Source organism: Tyto alba, unplaced genomic scaffold, assembly GCF_018691265.1.
Source record: "Tyto alba isolate M040663 unplaced genomic scaffold, T.alba_DEE_v4.0 Super-Scaffold_21, whole genome shotgun sequence".
In the NCBI taxonomy this organism is placed as follows: domain Eukaryota; kingdom Metazoa; phylum Chordata; class Aves; order Strigiformes; family Tytonidae; genus Tyto; species Tyto alba.
This window is the reverse complement of record NW_024881295.1, coordinates 12,160,806-12,187,224: the sequence shown is the minus strand read 5'-3', so window position 1 is coordinate 12,187,224 and position 26,419 is coordinate 12,160,806. Positions and strand designations below refer to the sequence as shown.

At 38.7% G+C, this 26,419-nt stretch overlaps 1 protein-coding gene across 7 annotated transcripts in view; it reads left to right on the top strand.

The window, feature by feature from the left end:
• LOC104358306 (solute carrier organic anion transporter family member 1C1) overlaps positions 1–26,419 on the top strand; it is a 59,999-nt gene that overhangs the window by 32,549 nt on the left and 1,031 nt on the right. For 3 of the 7 annotated variants that reach the window (XM_032986232.2, XM_032986234.2, XM_032986233.2), the window contains exons 2-15: positions 5,756–5,910; positions 8,222–8,363; positions 8,452–8,584; positions 10,670–10,785; positions 11,605–11,751; positions 11,868–11,966; positions 13,319–13,561; positions 14,447–14,611; positions 15,193–15,388; positions 16,860–17,022; positions 18,418–18,602; positions 19,857–19,921; positions 21,788–21,905; positions 22,809–24,040. In XM_032986232.2, the coding sequence (XP_032842123.2) occupies positions 5,779–5,910; positions 8,222–8,363; positions 8,452–8,584; positions 10,670–10,785; positions 11,605–11,751; positions 11,868–11,966; positions 13,319–13,561; positions 14,447–14,611; positions 15,193–15,388; positions 16,860–17,022; positions 18,418–18,602; positions 19,857–19,921; positions 21,788–21,905; positions 22,809–23,025 (2,121 nt within the window). In that variant the 5' untranslated portion in view covers positions 5,756–5,778 and the 3' untranslated portion in view covers positions 23,026–24,040. Of the gene's footprint in view, positions 1–3,151; positions 3,231–5,755; positions 5,911–7,760; positions 7,834–8,221; positions 8,364–8,451; positions 8,585–10,669; positions 10,786–11,604; positions 11,752–11,867; positions 11,967–13,318; positions 13,562–14,446; positions 14,612–15,192; positions 15,389–16,859; positions 17,023–18,417; positions 18,603–19,856; positions 19,922–21,787; positions 21,906–22,808; positions 24,041–25,822; positions 25,968–26,419 lie in introns of those variants that run through there. The other 4 variants (XM_032986235.2, XM_032986238.2, XM_032986239.2 and 1 more) reach the window with 4 other exon arrangements.

Below are 26,419 nucleotides of genomic sequence, written 5' to 3'. Positions count from 1 at the left end.
GGCCAAGGGAGAGTATTCTCCTCCTCTACTCTGCTCTCGTGAGACCCCATTTGGAGTACTGTGTTCAGTTCTGGGGCCCCCAACATAACAAGGATCTGGACCTGCTCGAGCAGGTCCAGAGGAGGCCACAAAGATGATCAAGGGGCTGTAGGACCTCTCCTATGAGGACAGGCTAAAAGAGTCGGAGTTGTTCAGCCTACAGAAGAAAACTTTGGGGAGACTTTACAGTGGCCTTCCAGTACTGAAAGGGGACCTGCAGGAAAGATAAGGAGGGGCTCTTTATCAGGGAATGTAGGGATAGGATGAGAGGTAGCAGTTTGAAACTGAAAGAAGGTAGACTTAGAATAGATATTAGGAAGAAACTCTCTACTGTGAGGGTGGTGAGGCACTGGGACAGGCTGCCTGGAGAAGCTGTGGCCGCCCCCTCCCTGGAAGGGTTCAAGGCCAGGTTGGATGAGCCTTTGAGCAACCTGATCTAGTAGAAGGTGTCCCTGCCCATGGCAGGAGGGTTGAAACTAGGTAATCTTTAAGCTCCATTTCAACCCAAACCATTCTGTGATTCCATGATTCTATGACCCTTTCAGTTCAAAATCAGAATATAATTTGATCGTGACTGGAAATTACAAGAAGGTTCTTATGCATCTTGCAATAGCCTAAGAAGTGGATGGAGTGGGAGGGAATGCAGTTCTTACAGATATCAAAGCAAGGCCTAGCCTTTTTGCAAAAGGTGATTTTGAGTTAGCAGGGCAGATTTGTGATCTAGATTCCTCCTGCATTCTTATTTTATAATTTTACTTATTCTTGCAGTTGAATTGGCCTGACGTATAGCTTTGGAGTGATTACTAGTTTCTTTAAGATGATGTCTCCTGTTCTAGGAAGCTAAAGGGAACAGTCCAGTTGAGAGTCAGAAAAATCATGAGCAGTGCAAGGTATCGCTGATAACAGTAATCAAGGCAAAATTTAATTAAGATCATCCAAAGGTCAGCGTTAATAAGTAAACTGTAATTGTTTATAGCAAGTAAAAAAATGGGCATGGTGACTGTGGTGACAGAGAAATGTGCACGAACTACAAAGAATGGCACATTTTGATGTAACATCCAGGCAGACAATAATCATAGTTCACATGCTTTAAGAATTACTTCTTTTTTAACTACAATCACTCTCAAGAATCAGGCATAATCCACAAGGACACAATCCAATAAAATACTCCTCAGGAAGCCAGTTTAGGTTTCCTTGAAATAGAGATGTAAGTAGGTAAAGGGCTGTTCCAAAGTATGAATAACCCCAATGTACTTTCACACTGGGTTTGCCTGAGTTGTTAATAGCACTGATCTATAAATCCAAACAGTCTTCTAAGCCGGAGTATTTCTTGAACACCCAGTTTGTTCAATATACCCAAGGCATTATATTTTCTCTTCCTGCAAGTCCTTGGCTGGCTCTAGCAGATCTTAGCTGAAAGGACTTTAGTCATAGGCTATGAAAATAAAATTTCATACCAAAATATGTTTTAGGTATTAGTAACCAAGGAACACTTCTAAAGTTAGGACACCCCATTTTTAAATGCCAGGAAGGTATGAACTATTATAATCTTGACAAGCTCAGGAAAAAAGCATTTCACAAGAGTGTATGGAAGGCACATACTTGCACGTTTTCTACCTAATTAATTTTTGACTATTGTGGAGAAACATGTGTTTTGGGACCTTTACCAGAGGGCAGAACTGGGAGGAGACAAGATTAAAACTGCCTAAACCATAGTTTGTGTTAGAAGTTAATGATTCTTCTACAAAGTATCGGCACAGACTTGCTTAAGGAGACAATACTGACTTTTGAGCATTTGTGTGGTAGTATAACTGCTGTGGATACAGAATCTAGGTAGGAACCTCTTTAATATTCATTTGTCTTAACCTTAAAATGTTGCCATTTGGTGTTTGCAGCTAATGAAGATTACCTGTGTGGTACTAGTTGCATTTCCTTTAACCAGAACAGCAGTAACATTCCTGCTGTAAATGTTAATGCTTTAATGATGGCATCATACATTTGTGTATGATAAACAGTAAGCATCATATGTCATGAGCAATGCAAGCAGCATTTAGACCTGTACAGCACTGTGATACTAATTTTTCATATTACATTATCTTAAAAGGTCTTATTATGATTCCTTCATGTATTTAAAAATCAATAAGACAATTGGATTAACACTGCAATTAGTGTAAATCAATACAGTTCCATAAACTACTGGGTGAAATCTAGCTCTTGATTTGTGATATGGTAATCTATTGGGTGCTGGTATAGCCCCTGAGAGTACAACTGCAGTGAGAAACAGCCCAAGGACTTACACTATCTGTGTTGGATCCTGAAAATTCCTCAAACGTCACTGTATTTTTCTTTCATAAGAATCTACAAAAACTGTAGCAAACTATTTTCTTGACCTTTGTAAACTAATTACCGGTTACTCATGTTAAGATGTTTAAATTAGTGCTCTTATTCATTATAATTTGTGTATCATTAGGGTGTAAAAAACCAAGCTTGAACTTTTTAATGTTCATTAAGGAATAAATCTACCTAACAGGCACAGAGTTAGGCCATGGCTCTGAAACACTGAAGAAGTCTGCGACTGTCCTTTCTAAGACCGGTTGCTCTACTCTGGAACTGACTCACAAAGTGCCACATGCTTCCCATGATGCTGTGCAAGCTCTCAGATCCCACCAGCACAAATGATCCACACTGTTTATTAGTTAAGACCCTTGATTTTCACCTACCCAAAGTGTTTCTCAGAAGAGACTGTACTGAGCACAAGACCAAACAAGGGTAACTAGCCTTTTGTCAAATGCTCCCAGGGTATGATGCAAAAGTGAACTGTAGGGGTGTTTGCTTTTATTCTCACAGTATGGATTGGCAGGTTTTGGTGAGGTTTTTTTCCTTATGCTTGTTTTGGGGAATTCTATTGGACATGGAAAAAAACACTAGTGAAACAAATCTAAAATAATAACTTCATCAATACTCAAAACCATCAGGTTCAACAGCTAATGTATGCTGACATCAACTGTGAATCGACCTTTTACTTTTTTTTCTAATCTTGCTGTGGCATGGTATTTCCCCAGCCCTTATCTCTTCTATCTCCAGCAGATTTCCATGTAGGTCACGGTCAACTGAGGATGGGAGGACATGCTGCCAGCAGCTCCAACTGTTGATGGTTGCACATAGCTTGCTGTAGCATTTCTCCAGCACAGGTTACAGTTTTTTTCTTCCTTCCTCCCCCATCCCACGCTTCCCCAGCAAAAGTATCACCATCTTCAGTAGCACCTTTTCAAAACAATGATAAAACACCTGTCATTCACCACTGACAAGAGTAGGTCATCCCTGCCTGAGAGTCCTTCCCGCAGGTCTCAGGAGGAGCTCAACACTGACAGTGCTGAGCCAACTAACTACCACTTGCTAGATGCCTTCACACATTCCTGCATGCATCAAGCAGCTTTTGCCCCTAGAAGAGGAATTTTACTTTATTTTTCCTCTCTTTTTTTTTTTTTAATCCTTTATTTTACCTGGTACCGTAACCTCTGTCTCTGGATGCCTTTTTCACTCTTCACCCCTAAATGCTTGACCCACTCTTTGATACTTATTGCTCTCGCTTCCAATTTCACTGTACTCCCTTCTTGTGCCTTCACAGTCTTTCTCTGAAACACTTAATGGGATAGCTTGTTAATATCTAAGCTTTTTCAGTGACATGTATAGATACCTAACCTAACTGCTTTCCTATTTTCTCTACTTTGCCTCTTATTTCTATCTTCATCTTTCTCTGCCTTAACTCATTCTCTCCTTAAATTCAGATTCTAAGTTATGTTGTAGCTTCCTAAAAAAGCCACTTCACATTGTGAATTGCAATGACATGCTACCCCAGTATCTTACTGTAGTCCTTAATAACAGGGAGAAGCTAATCTCTTCATATTACACAAGGACAGATAAATTTCAGAAGACCAGATGCTTAAAAGTATTTGTGTACTAACTTTTCCATAGTACTAAGAATCTCATTTCACATACATTTCTGTTAATAGTTGTACAAACGTGAGGAAATCGTTTTGTCTACTTCTTATTCCTATCTGATAAGTCAAGGGGAAGGAAAAGACATTTTTCATCCAGATATGTGTTCTGACCCAGACTTACAGCACAGCCACAGATGCAGTGGTATTCACATAAGTGAAGTGCAGGAAGCAGGTATGAGCAGTGGGAAAGGTAAGGAGGAGTTCATGTCAGCAGTAGTACTTAAGGACATGCTCATGAAATTAAGCCCAAGAAATACTTAAATTGTTGCAATCTCTGCTTCATTATTTGTCTTAAATGTTCATAGTTACTAACCCTCTTCCATCTGAGCGAAGAAAAATGTTCTTCACCATCATTCATTAGAGCAATGCCTACCTCTTAAATCTTCTGACAAGTGTTACTCTGCAATATGGCCTATAGCAGATCAATTTGCAATTGCAGATGGACTTTTTCCAACATTGGAAAAGTTCATTCAACTTTTTTCAGGCATTCAAGCATAGAAAAGCTCTCTGTGTAAGATTTCCCCCCTCTCCCTCGTCACCTTTTTCTCAAATGAGGAGACTACTGTGAAAGGTGAAATAAATCAGTTCCTGTGAACCATGATTTCAGAGTTCTGACAGGATCATTGGTTTCAATACTTCTATCTCCCCTGTGTGTCAAGAACTGCCAATCTGAAGAAGGTTTATTTCAAGTGACCCATTTTTTCTGAGGGGCTCTGAAGTGGAATCTGGATCTTCCTTCAGAAATCTGTTTTGTTTATAGTCAGAGTTGCACAAATGGGCAAGTGTTTTAATTCTTTAAATAAACTTTGCAAAGAGATACATAGACTTCCCTGACAGCTTTTCACTGAAGTATTCTTATTAATTGCTTACCTATCTCTCAGAAATGGAGAAAATAAGTGAAATATTGTACTATTCATTGCAATAAAACCAAATGCAACTTAATCATGAAACAAGGCTTTCAACAATAATAAAAAAAAAAAGTTATATCAAATAAGGGGAAAGACTTGTCCTCTATGGCTACAGGGTGTGCTCTTACCAGGGGAACTGAAGCAGTTCTGCTGAACTGCTGAGTTGCAGATGATTTCATGCATCAGGGGATACAGACAGCCCTCTGCAAACGGAAGCGGATTAGGTATACCTTGTATGCTATTGCAAGAAGAAAAAAAAACATATAATCTCCTTATAGAAGGTCAGGTAGCTAAAATAGTCAATTCTTTTGTCATTAAGAATTGTTTCCAACAGGCCAATGTGAAGGAATAAGTTGGCACAGTGTTACTATGGAGATCTTACCAAAATGATGATTGAGTCCTACGCCACGTGGCCTGCAAACTCAGAGCTTCACTAGGACTCCCTGTGCTTCAGCACTGCTGCTTTGTTGACCCTTGTAGTTTACTTTCGGAGAGAGATTTTAGAAATTGTCTTTTTACCATTAAATGTCATTCTAGACTGAAAAAAAGAAGGAGAGGAGTGAGGAGCGGTGGGGAGACTGAAGACCATTTCACTTGGAAAGAAAGATGTCAAAACAAGATACTTCAGAATTTAAACAAATATACACTTTGAAACACCCAAGTCATTAAGTCAAATCCTTTCTAATGAAAAGATTCAGTTTTAACATCTCATCATTTTCCTGTGACTACTGTTTTGTCAGAAATGTCCTTAAACAACTCTATTTTGGCATATTTGCTTTTGTATTTATTGTTTTCTCTTGGGTTCAGATCACTCACTAAAGAAATCAACCATGACAGTGGAAACCGAATCCAGCAATCTTGATGACTCAAATCAGGAAGCAGAACCAGTCCAGCTTTTGGATTATCAAGCAAACAAAAATCTACCGGTCAAAAAGAAGACTTCCTGTTGCACTGGCTTGAAGGTTTGCTGTCTTATCAATATCACCACAAATTACTGTTTTCATATGTTAAGAAATGTTGTTCAAGTTAAGACATGACCAATTACTTCATTCCTGTTCCCTCTGTCTTTTCTAGAAATGGATACTCACTGAAGGTACAGGGAAGGGTTGTATCTTGTCTTTGTCCTAAAGTAAAAAAAAAAAAATAAAAAATCCTTATTTAACATATTTACTCTCAAGTTACTCATAGCTAAATTACAGTTTTGGTCATTGGAGAGAGGTAGCAACTTCCAGTGGAAGACCTGAAGCATCCTAAAATAGGTGGTATGATAGAGTGTTGTCTGGAGGTTGCTATCACTACCCATTCTTGTAGAGCCAAAATACAGTGAGGTAAATTGTATTCCAGGACTTTTATGTAGTCCGAGACTGTAGGTCAAAGTGATTCCCATAAAAATCCAAACTTTCAGGAGTGCACAAGAAGAATTGGTGGAACAAAGAAAGTAAACTAAAGAGAATTTTGCTTTTGTGTTAAAACCTTAGTATTTGTTGCTTCTGGCTGAGCTGTAAATGATACAAGGGTAAGATTTCACAGTGATGCATTTGGTTTTTTGTTTTGACTACTTCTTCAGCCAGCTTCATCTCAGGTTAAATTCCATAGACTCAGTGGAGTTGCAATCAGAGAAACATCTCTCTCTATAAAAAGGTCTGCAAAATTAAAGATTAATGGAAAAAAATAGGTAAGTGAAAGCTTCTCAAATATCCAAAATTGCTTGGATCAAGTATCAGGCAAAGGTTTTTATATTTTTTTAGTTTATATGAGTCACTTTTGTCACCCATATACACCTGCAAAAATAGAATCTGATCTCTCTGGGAGGTTCACAGGACTAATTTTGACATCATGTATGCACCCAGTGCTGCACAACTCTGGATCTATGTCTGATGTTATGGCAGTTAGAGTTTAATAGACACAATACCTTGGAGGTACTAAAAGACAAACTGTTATTCTCTCTCACTTTCCTAATAAGAAATCTGTGTTTTACCTAGGGATTGCATTTTCAAACCCAAAATACCCAAGTAATTTTTGCTTGTGTTTTCCTGACTATCAGCAGTTTACGATTTCAACCAAAATCCCTGAGGGCATTGTTGCTGTAAGGCAAGAAAGGTGGTTCTCACAGACTTTTTTGCCAATGAAGCTCAGGAAATACAAAACATAACAGGCCAAAGCCTACACTTGTAAGATTTTTCTCTTCATTCTTAAGCATAAAGAGAATAAATATACCTATTTTCAAGCTTTTACATCCTGGATTGGCTTCTTTGCTTACAGTAGATAGTATTGCAAAGTCTAAATCTATATTTACTTTTGTTTACTTACCCAATGTTGTGTTGTATTGGAACTTTTGCCCAGTGAGCAATAAGTCTATTTACTTTTAAGCTATGTTGAAATAGTTGGATAATATTTAAACAAACTTAGTTTAACTTTTTATCAAATACATCTTTAATTACAAAAGCCACAACGCATGTTGGTGGAAGCAACTATAAAATTATAAGGAATATTAAGCTTTCCCTTACAAGGTATCTGGTATACAGGCAACATAGCCATGATCCACACATTTCAAAATCTATCATCTGAGAGAGAGATTAACTCAATCAGTCTGTAACACCTCCCACATACTGGGATATCATAAAAACCTGCATAAAACCTGATAACTATATATTTGAGTTAGAACCAGTTATGCACTGGACTAAAATAAGTGACGTGGCCCAAGCAGAAGATAATTGGGGTTAAGATTAATTTTAGGTTTGACTAGTATCAGTAAATCTATCCTTATTAGGTATTTTACCTCTATCAAATTTTACATTTCTGCAACATCTAGAAATAACACCATTTTGGATGCCCAGCACCAGGACTCAGCTTTTTGATAAATTTAACCTCAGGATGTCAGTAAGGTAAGTAGTCCCCAGTGAGTTGTTTGCCAGGTTCCACAGTCCATAGGATTTCTACTTTGGAAAACCTCTGGCCAACAACACAGGGAAGGTCAGTGCTCCCTGGTCATTAAGGTGGCTACTGCAAACCCAAGCCCTAAAACATGTGGCTGCTCTCAGGACAGCACCTAACACCAGCCCTCTCCAGCTTTTCCAGGGAAAACCAGGGCAGGGATAGACATTGCTGAGGGGCCACCCTCACACAATGTCAAACACAACACTGTCACTGCAATTTGAGTAACAAACATGTACCATGATGATGATTGCTCCATACAGCTTTAAGCATATTTGATCCCTCTGTGACCAGTTTCCCTGACTCTACCTCCCATTTTCTGTCTTAATCTTTCCTCAGGCATTTCTTGCTGCTTTAGCATTCAGCTACTTGAGTAAAACATTGTCTGGTACAATTATGAAAAGTTCCATCACTCAGATTGAAAGAAGGTTCGACCTGACATCATCTACTGTTGGTTTCATTGACGGGAGCTTTGAGATGGGTAATTGATTTTCCATAACATGCAGAAAACGGTTCAGAGAAATGTGTGGCACAGCATCTGGCACTAATTTTTGTTCATTACCTTCCAGGTAACTTGCTGGTGATTGCATTTGTAAGCTACTTTGGAGCTAAACTTCATAGGCCCAAAGTAATAGCTGTTGGATGCTTTACCATGTCCTTGGGATGTTTTTTAACAGCAATGCCTCATTTCTTCATGGGATAGTAAGTACTAATGAAGATTAATTTGGGTACCCTAACATGGGAATTGGATACTCTTTTTTGAATTTTGAATGCTACTTGGTACACAGTGAGTCTTAGATTTCCAAAGGGCTATAGAACCTCACTTTGATGTGCAAGGAATCATGCTTGACACACACATCACTGTTCGTTATATCTGGTTGGAAAAATATGGCTCCTCTGAAGTAAAAGTTCAGGTTCTTGGAAAAATGGGAAAATCACAACACTTTAGTTTATAGTTAGACTTGTTCAGAAAAGAGGCAAAGAAGGACATAGTTTCTTAAAATCATTAGAATTTAATTTTTCAGGAGGAAGAACTCACCTTTGAAAAATCTTATAAAAATTCAAGTTTCAAACAAAATATATTGTTCTTTGAAAATCTTCAACCATGGTACTACACTGATGCTATTGTTTTAGTAAATTATATACCATTCCTGAATGGCAATCTGTAAGAACACCTTATTGGGAAAATCAGTGTTAATCTAAGAATGTGGCATCATTGGTTGCTAATAGAGATATCAGGATCATGTAGGCAGGAAAATCAAATCACTATCAACCACAGTAAAATTATGACAAATATAGAATCCACCTATATGATTTCCAGAATAAGTTTGTTCTGTTTTGAACAGGATCTCAAAGCTCTGAGCAGATAACTTCATATTGAGTGACATCTCTAACTGAAAAATTACTTTATTTATAGTAACAGGTAACTCTCATGTAAAATCAGGGATTCAGAGCTTACTCAGTGAAGAAACCAGTCCACAGAGATGCTTATTAGAAGAAACCAGAGCCTTGTTGTGTAAGATGATGCATTTTGCTCTCCTATGGCAAACAGCTGCTCCTCACACAAAGCAGCCTCTCAGCTTCACTCAGAGCTTGCAGATGGATCAGTGATGGTAAAACTGGTCCCAGGGTTTTTCCTATTCCAAATGCACATGCCTGATTAAACTGATTTTTATGCATCTTCTCCAGGCTCAGAGAATCATTGGATGTCACTTATCTGCGATAATGTTTCTAGCCATAGTTTTGATACAGTGATAACATATAGAGTAAGGCATATTTCTCTTGCTCTCTTAAATGAATTTGAATAATTTTAGGTATGCTACTGTAAAAAGAAAACTGAGGAATGTTTTTTATCATGATAGTGGCTCTTGTACTAACATCAGACTTCTATTTTCCACTGCTTAAGCTGAACTATGTATCTTGGACATCTACACTGGGAAATTCACATGGTTTCTCATGAACCTGGGCCAGAATTCTTATGAGAAAACTGTTTTGCACTGTCTCTCCTGATGAATGCTCTTTGTTCCAACCTGAAAAATAAGCCTGCCTGGTCTAACAGAGCCAGTCTAGTTCCTAGAAGCAGAATGTGTGCTTTACCATGTTGTTCTGCTTAAGCTAATTGTACTTTGCACCTCAGCAGGGCTCATATCTGGGAAAAGGATCATGCTAAAGCAGCTGAAGAGCTTCCAGCACCTAATCTTCTCAGCTGCCTCCCCTCAGCATTGCCCTGATCCCTGTAAATACAGCTAGAGTGTCTTTTAGCCACTAAATTTATCCACCTACTACTATACAACAGCTCCTTCTAAAGCCATTACTAATTATCAGACAAAGAGGTACTGCCTGAGGAAGATTTCTCACTCCTCTTTCACCACCCTGAAATACATATCTAAGATGAAATGCGGACACTCATACTCAAGAGATTCTTCTTTTTCTCCTTGACTGTGGGGTCAGCATAGGGAGATCACTTGGACCTGACACTAAATTTTGACACTAAACATTCAATCCATTCTGAATTACTTTCAAAAACCCTTTTGAATTTTCCATCTTAAAATGTTACGTCTTCTAGACAGATGATTCTAACTTTCATTTGTTCTTCATTTCAGTGTTTTGGTTTTCCAAAATGTGCTTAAGTAATCTTGTTTTTTGCTCCTTTGTTAGCACTTTGTATTGATAATTAAACTGAGATACATTTCTTTTTAGGGAAACAGCAGTCAAGTGGTTCCTGCCTACTATGCTAGTATTTCGCTAGTGAACACTGCTTCTAAACCTACTGTTGTATGTTTTCAGTTATAAGTATGAGACAGCATCACATACAGATTCTTCAGCCAACCTAACTTCAAGCATAAATCCCTGTCTCCAACATCAAGACGTGAACAAAACCTTGTTGGAAGTCTCCCAATCAGGTAAGGAAATGTAAATGTAAGTGCAAATACAGGAGCTGGTTTTATCCTTGGTTGCAAGTGGAATAAATCATTGCCCCATGCAAGATGATCAGTTAGACTTCTAATTTCAGTCTCTAGCTGTCTGGGAACATTACCAACACTTAAATGCACTTTGTGCTTCTCATTTGGAGAAGAAACATCCAGCAGACACGAATTATAAGGATCCAGATCCCCAGTTTCCTGTGTTCACACTTCCAAATGACAACAAAATCACCCTAACACTGAAGGGGATGCTCAGACTGTGTTTGAAGAGATTAAATTACCCAGGACCTGGAGTTAGGAAGGTGGAAGAGATAGTGTGGCAGGACATGAAACTGTACAGAGTTAACTAGAAATAAATGGAGAATTTTATTATCTTGCTTATAATATGGAATACATCTGTTTTATATGTTGCTTTGAATGGGACGTAGGTAAAGAAAGAGCCAAGCTGTGCCCCAGAAACCATCTCGAACTTCTAACATTAAAGATATAAGTTACATCCCAGGTAATATATTTATGACAATATCAATCTGACATTTTTTTTACACAGGAGGTTTTTTCTGGTGGGTGATATTTATCTGTGATTTTAGAAATCAAATACAATAGAGGTGGAAGAAAGTGTTATTAAAAGCTTTTATAAACTATACTGAGGTTGATGGTATTCCATTAATATTCCATACGAAAATGCTGTTAATAATTTGAATGCTAAACTATAATCATTTCATGTGCTGAATTTCCTGTGATTTATCACTGTTTCCTATTTAACTATTCTATTACAAAGATGTAAACTCTCATCTACAGGCTGTGAGAAGGAACCATCATCATATATGTGGATATACATTTTACTGGGAAACATGTTACGTGGAATTGGTGAGACACCAATAACACCATTGGGCATCTCTTATCTTGATGATTTTGCTAAAGAAGAGGATGTTCCTGTGTATGTAGGTAATCTCAACATGAAGTAAACTGAGAGATTTGTAGTGTAAGAGGATGATCATCCTCTGCAGAAGGAAACATTCAGCCATTAAAATGTACTAGCATCTCCTTCATTGTATTTTCAGCATGTTTGCACACAATAGCCATGTTGGGCCCAATGTTTGGTTTCTTGTTGGGATCTTTATGTGCGAAACTGTATGTGGATATTGGATTTGTTGATTTAGGTAAGCAAAACAGAAAAAATGTAAGTAAGCCGACACCTGTTCGTAACAAGTTCCTCTACACAGTTGCATAAGTTTTTACTATATTAATTTTATTAATATAATTTGTAATTAATTTCTATTTATTTAATTAATTTTGTTATATACTTTATTACAATTTAATTAAATTACTGGAAGCTTTTAGGGTAAAGGCAGAATTAATCAGGGAACATACTTTATAATTGTATTTTAGGATTAAAGGATTGAAATACATGTTTAACTTTAAAAGTTAGTACCAAGAACTCTCACAGACCCAAGATGTTTTACTAAACTTGGATCTTAGTGAAAGGATTCTGCTAGCATAGCAGCTTTACAGTTTTGCTGGATTATCTACTCTTTCAGCTGAGTATTTTACATTTACAATTCATGTAATATTTGCAGTACATCATATACTTTCTGCCAGCCCTTGCTTATTCAGATGAAAAGAAAACACGTGTATGTATTCCCATCTACGAAAAGCTGTAGTGGGCAGAGCAGTCCCTGTAGGTGGTGGCTGTGGTCCTTCATCCTGTTCCCTGCCACTGGAAGAGGCAGGATCAATCTCCGCGGTGGTGCATCCTGCCAGCCCACCTCCCCACCCACCTGACCAGCCCGATGCAAGTCAGGCAGAACAGACTGGTGATGGCTTTTTCAGGAAAAGGCCTGTAGCAGCAGCAACAGTGAGTGATCTTGTTTTACTAGCAGGACAGAGAAGTTTTCAGATCTTCAGGATCCTGTAGATAGATGACTATTTTGACTTTGCCCTTTCTTAAGCCAATGTTTGATTTTACTTAAGCAGAACTACAATGAGCCAATTCTGGTCACGCAGTGAAAAGTCTTATAGTGTTGGTCCACCACCAAGCATGTCAGCATGTAACAATCACAGAAATACAACCAACTACTCATCTTCCTTGCAGTACAAAATTTAAAGTCATGGCCAATCTCACTGATGGCACAGAGACTGTCTGCTCAATAGCAACCTATGCAATTCAGGTTAACAGAGGAAGGTCTCAGTAGAAATATATCAGCCCTAAAAGGGCCCAATGCTTGGGGCCTGTCTGCCATCCATGTTGGTTTCCGACATGTTGAATAAGGACCTCTGTGTTGCCATGTATGCCACAAAATAGCAGTCAGTGTAAGATGTAAAAAGGCAGATGAAACATGACAGCATGCAAGGTATGATTCCTGATGCCTTTGCTGCATGAACGGTCTCTCGTTAGGTGATTATCGTTACCGCTAAAAGTCAGACATTGTAAAATGCAGCTATTTTATCAGATCAAGGGTGGGAAGGTTCAGCTTCTTCATTTAGGTAACATGTCTGCTTCCCTCAATTCTAGGGAGCATCACTATCACCCCACAGGATTCCCGCTGGGTGGGTGCATGGTGGCTTGGCTTTTTAATAGGTGGAGTAACCAGTTTCCTAGCTGCTATTCCATTTTGCTTCCTGCCAAAGAGTCTGAAAAAGCCAGAGGAAACCAATGACAAAACTTTGTATGGTCTCTTGGAAAACATGGGTGCTACAAGGAACAAACTTACTCCTGCAAAACCTAAGCCAAGAAAGTGGTCAGTAATACTGAAAGGCAAGTGTTTCTCATGTTCTATCAATGTGAAAAACAATAGACACAATGTATAGTGGGAATGTAATAGTTCTGCAAAATATTTTGCCTCCCCTATGCTTCAGTCTAAACCAGTTAGCTATCCCCAGGAAAGAAGGGTTTTGTTAAAGATTGCTACAAGTCAGAGAGCTTGTTCAAGACTGTGAGGTTCTGCACACATGGTGTACAATGCATCATTGCCTGAGTGGCACCTGTCTCTCAAATTCTGTGCTGGAAGAAATTTGAACAGTGGAAAAACTGTTTCTGTATCAGGACCTACAGAAAATATTAGAAGGTTCCTTTTTCAATATGAAAAGCCAAATTATTCAGCTGATCATCATACAGCTCATGGAGACTATGAAGCACATTGCTTCCTGAGGAAAATACAGCAGATGAACCTGATTGTGCAGTCCTTAGGATAAGAATGGGGTGGAAAGCTGGTGCGAAGAGATGACTACATCATTAGTCAAATTCTCTTGTCTTTGTTCAGATTCCAGTGGAAGACATTGGGCATATCCACAAAGGCAGCTCTCACTTAGCCTTGAACCTGTGATAATACTCATGTAATCTGATAGAAGCCTTTGTTGTGTGGAGCCCTTTAGTCTTCATGTGCAGATCTCACTAGAGCACCCAGGCCTTAACCTCTACTTCTGTCTTCTTTTAGGATTGTCTTCCTGTATCTCAGCCTCTGGTGAGAAAATTATTTTCAAGAAAATTATTTTGCTTTCAGATATTTGCATGAAAATGAAGATCACTATAACTTGCTCTTGGACAGATGAAAGAAGGATTTTACCCTAAATTTTGTAGATTACTTACCAGTAATTATACTATGCATCGTTCAAAGCCAACTCATATATCCCTTTCTTTCAGATTTCTATACCTCCCTGAAAAAAGTATTGAGTAATCGAATGTACTTTACATTGTTGTGTTGCTCACTGTTACAGTTCAATAGCTTTATTGGTTTCTTGACTTACAAAGCCAAGTACATGGAACAACAGTATGGACAATCTACATCTAAATCTAACTTTCTAATAGGTGAGTTATGCTGGGCGATGACTGCTTATGCTATAATCGGTGCATGGGGATAAGTTCTGCCATGCTTTTTTGGGGACTGAATTCCTTGCAGAACAAGCTGATGTAAGTGGCAGTCTCTCCTGAATTTGAATTGTATAAACGCAGCATACAAACTACAGTTCTAGTGTCTCTGGGACAAGAATAAATTATTATGTTATCTTATATTATGTTATCTTATATTATGTTATCTTTTATTATATTACATTAATTATATTCTATTATATTGTTCTATTACATTACATTACATTAATTATATTATATTAATTACATTATAACAAGGGCACCCCAAATATGTAATGAATGTGGTGTGGGAATTTTAATTGCTGCAACATCTGACAAGTGCCTTACAATGGAATTGGATTTTGAAGGTTAGGCAATTCAGGAATATCATGTGCAATCCAGGGATTAGGCTAAGCACAAAGCCATCCAGACTCATCATAACAGAACAAAAAACTGACAGGGAAAGCAACCTGAGGACACAATTTGGCTCTTAAGCCCATTGTGACTCTTTTATTTTAACATTTCCGTTCTATATCTTTCAGGATTGACATCCTTACCTCCTGTATGTATTGGGATTTTCCTAGGAGGACTCATAATGAAAAAATATAAAATGAGTATCATTGGAGCAACAAAGTTTGCATTTATGATGTCATTTTTGGCCTACGCCATCTCTCTCTTGCACTTCTTTGTTGGCTGTGAGAACCATATGGTAGCCGGAATGACAGTGTCCTATGAAGGGTGAGTATAAAATGAAGAATGTGTTTTTCTCCATGGCAGCAATAGTTCAAAAAATGTACTATGACATCAAGGCTAAAAGAGGAACATGCTTTTGCAATGCTTAAGAGAAATTGAACACTACCACGTGTCATTGTGATAGTTTTGTTGGTCAGAAAAGCGTCAGCCTGCCAAAGCACAACACTGGTTAAAGATTAATTAGAAATATATTGGCAAAATTGCATCATTACTCAGGTAGGTTGTTTGGCTGTGGGGGGGGTGGTATTGATGTTTCACACAATACTACCTCTACACCAAAAGCAATTTTATAACTAAGTGTATTCAGTGAAAGGGTGAAGCATATGTAACAGCGAGCATTGGTATCATATCCTGCACAGAGATGGAAGGAGAGCAGTGTGTTGGACTCAGCCTGCTGTAAACCAAAATGAAGCTTTTATGCCTACTGAAGATGGTCTCTCCCCTCAGGAGAGAAGCAGGGTTTAAAATTTACAGGCTGTTATTTTTATTTGGAGTGAAGATACCAGTAGAGGGGACACGTGCAAGGATCTGGCTGTCCAAGGGACCCAGCAACACACTAGTGTATGGGTTGTCACCGCTTCGTGTCCAGCCTGCTCAGAATACCTCATGGCTACTGTGAACCTGCCTGCATCTCCCTGAAGACTTACCCATAGTTCAGTGATTTGTAACTTCAGTTCATTTATCAAGCCTTACTGGTTCACAGCTAAAAATGTGGAACTGGACTGGCAGGATGCCAAGGATGTTTATATTTGCTGGAATATGAGGACCAATTGTTGTTTGTCCTGTATTCTGCAATATTTTCACTAAGAATGCAAATGGTGAACCAGGGAATATGCTTAGTAAGCACTGAGATGAAAGAGATGGCAAACATAAATTTAATTAACCCAGAAAGGAGAAGATGGGAGAAGACATCCCTCTTTGTTACATATCTCAATACCCAAAGGATGTCTGAAAGTAAAAGAGAATACTTCATCTTCCATATCCTCTAGGAAGAGTTAGGCCGGGCTTTAAGAGAGGCGTATTTTTTTATTATGGAGACTAGGAAATCAAGTTTCTCTCATTGGTGCATTTTTACCCAACAGCTAAAAACCTACTTGATAAGATTGTGTTTGCTGCTGCCTCTACGTTCAACTAGGAGGTTGTTTAGTTGACTTCTCAAAGACTTGCAGCTTTTCCTTTTCCTTTTCTGTCTACACCTGCCAGCTAAAAGCAGTAGCAACATTTTTATTTGTTTTAAAATTCTTTGTAATCTAGTAGTCACTTTAATATCAGTACAAGTAGGATGGAATCTCAAACAGATCAATACTGTAGGGACTCGGCTATGAAAATGTATGTCCTGGGCATATGAGGTGGGTTTCAGGACATCAGCATTGTCACACAGAAGGGACTATACTGACCTCAACACTGAATTAAACATTTCTTATACTCTTACACCTGTCTGAACTTAACTTCCAAGCAAACCCATTCCGTACCATGAAAATGACATAATTTCTGAGTGCAACTCTGACTGCAAATGTGCCTCCAATGTGTGGGACCCTGTGTGTGGAGACAATGGACTCACATACGTTTCGGCGTGTCTAGCTGGGTGTATGACTTCGGTGGGACATGGAAAGAGCACAGTAAGACCCTGCTTCAGTTTCTGAGGTTTTCTACTAGCTTATTTTCTATGTAACATCAGGGATTTAGTAGTATAATACATTTAAAGAAAACCAAAGTTACTGTGGACAGGTCAGTAAAGTATTTATGATTTCTGGCTACAAACAGCACAGAAGAAAGAGATTTCTCTGACTTACTGCACATTAAGCAAAAAGCCCTAGCTCCTTGTTGTAGATAGTAATTTTCATCTTTTGTAGACTGAACACTAGAGGAGGAAACAAACAAACCAAAGTGGTTACATGTTACCTGAAGGTTGTCCATGCCTTGCTTTTCATTCACCTCATTTTGGCTGCCCTGAGGTTTTAGCCAACCGTTGAAGTACACTCAGATAGTGTAGTACCTTCCCTGATGGTGATCATTAATGATTTGAGGGAGGGGAGCAGCTTGTTTCCTCTGTGTGAGAGTCTGGGATGGCAGGATACTGATTATTTTTCTGGCTGACTGACTTCTGCTCTGCACAGAGTGCTGGGGATAATGCGCACAGTCCCAGAGAGGAAGCTCCAGTCCACAGACATAAACCTTCATTGGCATGTCATTCCCATGTTTTCTGATGCCAGATGATCACTCCAGAAGACACATGATCTGGAGCTGTGTCTTGTACTTAGACAGTTTTCTCCCCAACAGATTTTTCTTTGTGACTGGTTGCTCTCTGCTGTCTACAGTCATCATCTCCAAAAGACATTCTTTTCTTAAAATCTTAAGGTGAGAGATAGGGGACAAGGGCCCAACAGCATCCATGACAGTGGAACTACTGACTCGCACACAAGCCTGTCTCCGTAAAGATTAAGGCTTGTGGCTCACAGTTCCCCTGAGCTCAGCACATCCTCAAGCCCCTGAAGCCCTGATTAAAAGCTATTGCTCCTAAGCTATCAGTACACCTTCTGCCATTCTCAGGGCTCTGCATGAGCTGTGTCTTGACAGGTAAGCTGCTGCTTACAGCTGTGAGGTACCACTGGTGGATCAACATTAGCAGAGAGGGACCTGTGATCCAGGTGCTTTTCACAGAGACAAGTCAACTAAAAAGCTGGGTCATCTAGCAGCAAAAGGATCCTAGAGCCTTGTTTTTCCACTTCAACTGTCCCCTGAGGCCAACCTCAGAGGTCCTGCAGATACTCCCAAACATATTCCAAAAAGGTTTGCTTTGTCCACTGACAAAAGTGCACTGGCACAGAACATCCCTTCCAACTCTGAGTACTGTTTGTAGGAAAGAAAAGAAGCAGCTGCCACCCAGTGCCTCAAGAAAGGCAAAAAATATCAGGATGGGATGCTTAGGAAAGTTTCAGACTCTGCCTGTGTCTAAAGGCAGGATTCCCTATTGCATGAACTGTGTCCTACCAAATCTGCTTTGTGTCTCCCAGGTCTTCCATAACTGCAGCTGTCTTGAAGTCAGCAGTTCATGGACAGGAAATAACTCTGCAGTCTTGGGGCAATGTCCAAAAAGTGAAGATTGTTCAATTAAGTTTATTTATTATACAGTAATACAAGTCATAAGTGGCTTTTGTTATGCATTGGGAGGCACCCCAGCATACATGATTATGTTTAGGTAAGCAAAACTAACCGTGTTTCAAATGTTGATGCTTTCCAATGTGGGGATCAAAATTATTTTTAGGTTTCTCTCTTTCCCTTAGGAAAAAAAATATTCTTTTGGAGTATAACATGCTTTCTTTAATGACTTTTGTCATTTCCCATTTGTTTGTAGCTGTTAGCATCAAACGTTATTTTGCTGCTGTCTGTAAGTCAGTTCTAGTGTGTTGCTTCCAACCACTGCAAAATGGTATCTCTTATGCCTGTTATATGCCCAGGTTTTCCAGAACATATCCTTTTTCTCTGCTTGGATATTCTGACTGTATGGATTTTGAAAATGCCATGCATTTGTCAGGATTTCTGGATGTGAGGTTTCCCCAACAGATTGTATTTATCAGATGTCTGGAAATTCAGGACATCTGAGGGCTCAGTCTGAGCCTCCTATGATCATGTCTGTCAAGGTACACAGGTGTAGGTGTACCAGGATGTGATTTGGAAGCACATATACAAATTAGTGTGTACTTTTCAGTAAACTGAAGACAAAGCTCACCCAGTAGAAAAATGCATTGTTGGCAACTTTAATGGTAGTCTTAAGGGCCTTATGTGATCCTAAATGAGCATGGAAAACAGAATATGAACTCCCCTCCCTTCCTCATCTTTGTGAGTGTTGACCATGCTAATATTTGTAAGGAGCTGGCAGAGGCTGGATATATAATGTATTCAAGATCAATGCCCATTTCGGATGCTTGGAGCATGGCTCTCCATGAAACAGATGGGCATATTGCCAAATGGCTTTGTGTAGTTCAAGATGTAGCATTGTACAGAAGAATGTAATTCGACAGTAGAAAGATGATGCACTAGTGCAGCTATTTGCAACATTTTTGTCTTAGGGCAATGAGATATTTACCATTATGTGAATAAGGTATATCTCATAAAGTGAGAGAAATGTATGCCAGGGAGGTAAGGTCGTTGGAGAGCCCATTTCAGTAAGACTAGGATAGACTGTGATTATGACTTTATTATTTCTTATTTCACTTCTTTAATTATGTTTAGTGAATGGACTTCCCAGAAGCTATGTAATGGAAAACAATAGGTTAATTCACCTTTTTCATACCATTCAACATATTTTCAGCAAATGTAGGAAGCACTCTCCTTCCAAAGCTTGGCTTTCTGTCACTAAGAGTATTAAATTCAGGGTAATTAATGGCAGTTTAATAGGCATGTCTAAGCACTAGAGAGGCAAATACTTCATACTTCTCCCTCTTTCTTTCAGATGCGTTCAGCCAGAGTTGAAATCTCTTGCAGTTGGTCTATACACACTCATGATGAGAGTGCTAGGTAAGAGAAATCATTCTAACTGAGATGCTGGCTCATATGGCTTTACATGACACCAATGCAACCACCATTTGTAAAACAGATGTATCCTTGAAATAGCTGTTAGATCCTGGGCTGTTCCTGAAGACGATGGTTTTTTCCTGAAAGTCCAATATTCAGTCAAGAGTTCACTGGGAAACCAGCTAACACAATTCTCAAAATCTTTGACCTGCTGAATAAATGGTGTTGCAGTTTGGGAGCCTGGCGTTTCAAAATGACAAGAGTTTCTAAGCAAAATTAAAGTATTATTTTTAATTTCTGAACAACACTACAAGGTTTCAAACTTATGTTTCAACCAGTGGCTCAATGAGACACAGTGCTGCAAGTAAGATCAAAAAAATGTGCTCTAGTGGGACTTCATTCAACACTAACACAACTCTGCTCATAGCAGAAAGTTTTCTCCATGTTGAAAATTCACTTTCCTGGTAGATGACAGCTTAGATTTCAATTCAGTTTAAGCAAGCTGCAATGCTTTTTTTTTTTCCATTTTTATTTGAGAGTTGCTAATGAGATGGTTGATTGAGATGCCTAGACATGCAAAAAAACCTCTCTATTTCCTTTTGTTCTCTTTGTAAATGGAATAGGAATACCTGAATTTCAAAAATGTAGATAAATGTGTGTGAAGAGACAAGCCATGTTGGTTTGCTATGAAACCTAGAATATCAAAAGCCACTTACAAATATCTACAATCAGAGTTAGGTTAAGGCTGCAGTCTCTACTCAGGATTGTGATGGGACATTCTGATATAGGAAGGTGTATCCACACTTTGTCCTCTTCACTTTTCTCATCACTCAGTGGAGGGGCAGAATTTGTCCCCCAGGCTCCCCAGATCTAGGGACAAGCAATACCAATGGGATTCTTGGGTCAATTTCAGCCATAGGAAATAAAAAACATTATGAAAAAAGTACAGCCCCTTTCTATACGCTTCTGCTTCAGCACATTGAGCCAGCATGTTCCTTCCATTGCAAGAAGGATTTTGAATCATTGTCACTGATTCAGAAAAGCTGGGATTTCTCTTTAGCGACTCAGAGATCAAATCAGATGTGGTCCCATCTTCCTTCTCTAAGAAACCTCCAAAATGAACATTTGTCCCATCGTACCCTGTCATAACACACAGGCCTTATAGATTACTAAATTCAGCCTCTCACAAGAGCCCTAGGGTAGAACAGGCTGAGAGCATACCTGGTTTTACAAAATAAATTATTTCATATCTAAGAATGCAGGATGCTCCTGTAGGAACAAAGCTAATGTGAAACACGGTCCTGTACACACTGAAACCTCTGAAGTTAATACTCACCTTTACTTCAGCAAGGCTAGGATTTTGTCCCATGTCTGCCATGTTTTGCAGTAAAGTATAAGCTCATATCTGGCCAAGTCATGCTAAGGATTTCAGTTGCTTTACCCTCACTCAGGCGGGAGGGACTACCAGCCAGTGTGAGTAATTTAGGCTATGTGTAGAAGAGGGAACTACGCATCAATTCAGTGCACCAAATGCACAAGCAGTCCAGCTCTCCCTTGCAGGAGCATAGAATGCACTGGAAGCCAGTGGTGGCTCTCAGAGACACGCTTAAAGAACCAATGTGCATGACTACAAGCCTGGACAAACCCATCAGACCACTTTTCCTGGGTACCAGTGATCCCCACGGCACACAGAGGGTATCCCAACTTACGGTTATTCTGACAGAAGAAAGGAAAAACTCCCCACAGTCCAGTCCACCTGTTGCCACTATTGCAGCATATAACTTGCCACTAAGAAAATATAAAGCTGATTTCTAAAAAAGATGTCTTTTCCTGTGATATCCTGTGATATTTTTGCTTGTTTCCTTGCAGCTGGGATTCCAGCACCAGTTTATTTTGGTGCACTGATTGACAAGACATGCTTGAAATGGGGAAGCACAAGCTGTGGGCAGCGAGGGGCTTGCAGGTTATATGACTCCAATGCATACAGGTAAGGAAAATTAGGGCACAGAAACCCTCATGCTGTTTCTCTATATAGATGGACACACTTTGTTCTGTTATACTGAACTGTGTGAAGCCCCTGATCAAAAATTATCATCAGATAGTAACTCTGGACTCAGATTTAGGTCAGTCCAGAATTCCTGAAATTGAGAAATCTTAAGATCAAATCTTAAACACTTAATTTTTAGTCAGTTTTTATGCTGTGCAAAAATAATTTAATATTAATTAAATTTGATATTGAGAGAGACTTCTGGAATGAATTGCATATTTGTAATATCCTTTGAGTCAATTTAAAACACCTAGGAATTTATGTTTTCCCATCAAAGGAAAGTGACACAAATTACTTTATTTGCAGGTAGTTTGTTCATACTGGCAAGAATGTTAACTTTGTGCATTAGCCAAATCTGAGAGAAAAATAAATGAAAGAAAATCATACTGAGCAACTAAATGTATTGATTATACACAAACACTATCAGTCTCCAGGGAGAATATTCCAGAAGTTTATCTCAGTTTTACCCAAACCTTAACCACTTCCGGTGTGTTTTCTTTTTTTACATACAATAGCTTACTCTGGAGAACTCAATATATTTCTAGCCCTAAAAAGTTTAAAGCCTTAAAGTGATTCAAAAATCTTCAGAAACAAAGGGAAGATGATGGAAGTTTTGCTTTGCAGCTATCTTCACAAACAAAATGAACATTACCAGTTCTTTAACAGAATTTTTTCAAGAACAGATGTCCAGTTTGTGGTACTATTCAGAAAGAATGAGTTTTAATGTTTTCCCCTATGATATTTTTGGTATATAGGTGATCCTTAAAAGTCATCAAAGTTATTTTTTTCAGTGGCTTTGAGAACTTCAATGCCTGCCACTATCTTCTATGCTCTACCTCACAGGTATGTCTACCTTGGTTTGTCAGCGGTGTTAAGAGGTCCTTCCTACTTGATTGGAATCATTTTTTATATATTGATAAAGACAAACTTTCAAAATAAGAACTCCAGGCCTACAGAGAATGGAGGAAGAGAAGATGCTCCTATGAATAAAGAAGATAACTGCAAGATCAAAGAACGTTTGCCAGGTTCTTCTGATGCAGAGAATGAATCATGTATTTAGAAAGCCATTTAGACCAGTGTCACATGAATCAGGACAGTTTCTTTTAGAAACAACTTTCACAATGTTGTGAACAATTGAATAATAAATAATAACACTGTTCAGAAAGTTAAACTAATAGCAAACCTGTCATCAACAAGAAAAACTAACATAAAAGTATGAAAGTGGTTATGTGAACCTGGTTACCAATAACAGGCAGAGCAAGTTATGTGAACTGACCCAAATCCTAACAGATAAAGGAAAAGCTCCCTTGGAATATGTGATAGAGCCAGTCCACAGTTTTAAAGGGGTCAGAGATGACCGCTGGCAGAAGAGCCACATGCCAAAGGCCCACAAAATGTGATGCTGACCCTGTACGCAGATCCATGTGGTAGACTGCCACGGGAATGACAAGTTCAAGGCTAATGGTAGCATTCTGATTTAATCAAATTCTATCAGACTTCACAGTAAAACCAAAGCCTTTAAGCAAAATGTTTCCTAAATTATCTAAATGAATAATTGCAACAATTTTCCATCACAAATTTAACAAAAGCAGTATTTTTCCGAGAAGCATTTTATCTTAGCTCAGCTCAAAATTTTATACCTACTTAAAACTACAGATATGTTGCCATAAAGGAAATAATTGTTTTTAAAAATCTCAGAGTTGTAGCATTTTATTAAAAACTAATCTTTTTAGTTAAGTGACTATAAACATAATAAATATTCTGAATTCTGTAGTGATGCTTTCTAAACAAAATCCATTAAACATATGCTGGTGGCTTTATTGCTATGCCATGTACTGTCCAGCAGAGGACACTCAAACAATAACTTTACCCCATGACTACTGCAAATACTCTTAATTTGTCGTGTTGAGTCTTTATTGTTCTAGAAGTTTATCAGGCAGGCAAATACTCACCTGTATTTTCATGCATCTTGAAACTTTCTCAGCTCAAGCTTTTAGCTCATCTATTCAAAATTGGTTTTGTGTATGTGTTGGTTGGTGTTCATCATATTTGCCTCACTGGGAGCTTGACAACTATTGTTATTTTAAATAAAAAGATGCATATTTGCGTACCATTTCTCAACAGTGATTGAATTCTCCAGTTGGTACTTTAAAATAGATGCTCAAGGCTAGGTGGGGTACAGTTAATAGACATGTTAGAGCAAAGTGCTGAGTTGTTCTGAAATGTGTTGTCTGTCATGACAGTCACTTAGCAGTGACTGCAGCAGCTGAAAGGAAAAGAATGGGACTTTTTTCCCAAATTAAGTGATATTTACTGGAGGCAGAGATTCTCCTTCTACCAAAACTGATATGACTCTTTGCTTGGTCTTGTCTTACAATTGCATTCGCAAATGCTTTGGCATATCCAGATACAGACACAGGAACAACCTGTGGGACCTTTAGGAATGAACCACCTCACCTATCTGCTGACCTCGGGAGTGAGTTTTGGCAGTGAAAATAATTGCTACTGTGTAGTTCTGCTTGTCTTTCAGCTGATTTGTCCGGATAGCATTTTGTTAACGCATCTTGGTGCACATATAATTTCCTATGGTGTCTTTAAAACCATGTGTTTGGGTGAAATATTTTTAATCCAAAATCTTCAACCTTTGAAAACATATTTTATGTAACAAAATATGCCAGTTTTAACTGAGAACAAGACCTAATTCCAGAAGACAGATTATGAGAATTATGCACAAGGAATAAACAATGCCAAAAAAAAAAAGGTGTTATGGCCTGCAGCAGATTTAGGAAGCTGTTATTGCAGGCTCATGAGGTCAAGGAGGTGACAATAAACTGGCCTCTTTGGATACAGAGAGGAAGGCTGGCACAAGAAGGTCATAACCTGCTTATCGAGGGTTTTTTCCACTTTCTTGTGGAAAAAATGTTTCCGGCCAGAATGAGAATGAAAAGCCCAGATGCCTTTGGGTGCCACAGCAGCTCAGCACCTGCAGGAGAGAGAGAGAGTGCGCAAGACTGATTTGTGGCCAGCTTTGAAAAAACTTGTGGTCTTCCCTCCATCATTAAAAAGCTGCAGCTGTAGGTCATGGATCAATGGTGGAAACAGCAACCAGGACAAATTATTTTATCTCATAGTGGAACTTTGTAATTAATGTCTGTGCTACTGTTGTGTCCAGGAGCCCTTGCTGCATAAAAAGCACTGTGCACACACACGTTCGTGCACATGCACATACGTGCACAACAAGGCAATCTCTACTGCAAGATGCATACGTTTGAAGTAGGGTAAGATATATATTGTCAAGCAGGACATCGGCAAGAAATAACGATGAATGCTGCTACGTATGTTCAGGACAGATCCAAAGAAGACTAGAGAGATAATTTTGAGCATCTTTACATTTCTGGGAGGAAAGCTTAGATACTTTTTTCACTGTTTTTGAAGTGACAACAATTACCTGGTGGAAAGATGTGCATGAATTCAGCAATATCTGGTGATGTGTATGAATTCAGCATGAATTCAGGAATAATCTGTCACTACAGCCACAGTTTTTTCACATTGAGTAAGTAGAATTAAGTGCCTACATCTACTTGTTTAGCCACTGCTGTAAATACACCCATAGTTCCCTTTGCTTAACTCTTTGGAAATACAGGGTCATTTTATTCAGGTGCATCACTTCACATACTGAAGTTTTGAACATTAGGAGCAATACCTCTAAACCCAGAGAGCCATAGTTGAGATTCACAAAACTGGAAGTTGTTGTAGCAATTTGGGGGTGAGGGGAGTGAGATGTGTGTGCAGCAGGTGCTAGTGTTGGTTTTCTTTGTGTGTTTTTTTGGTTTTTTGTTTGTTTGTTTCCTGGATAGGTGGGGTTTCTTAACAACAGTGTGAAAAAAAAGGTTTGATTTGTCACACTTAAAATGCCTCAGCCTGGTCCCTCTTCATATTGTTGATTCGGCCGAAGCCAGGACAGGTAACATCCCTGTAGAAATGGACTCAACAGCAGTACAGGTAACTGTCAAACAGACACCTCCCTGTGTTTCCAGAATGAGAGTTTATCAGCAACATAAGTTTCTTGAAAACATTAAGCTCTGAGCTTCATAAAAGAGCATGAAAAGGGAAGAAAATTTTAAATAATGTTCCTTCAGAGTAAAATGGATGCAAACAAAGAAAAAAAATAAGCTGAAATAATTTTCATTATGAGCTCTGGAAAAGCAGAAGCAAATAAAAAAATTTATTAAAAGTTTAAGAAATTATCTTCCCCAAAAAAGAAACACAGCAAAGCTGATGTGCTATGAACTGTGAAATAAATTTACTGTATTCAGTGCTACGCACCATGGGTGGGAGAAAAAAAGTATAAAAATAAGAAGAACCTTTTCCTATCTTGCTACTTTCTGTGTTTAAAGCAGGCCAGGGAATTATTTTTGTCTTTTTCATTAGTGCACAGGAAAGTAACTGTATTG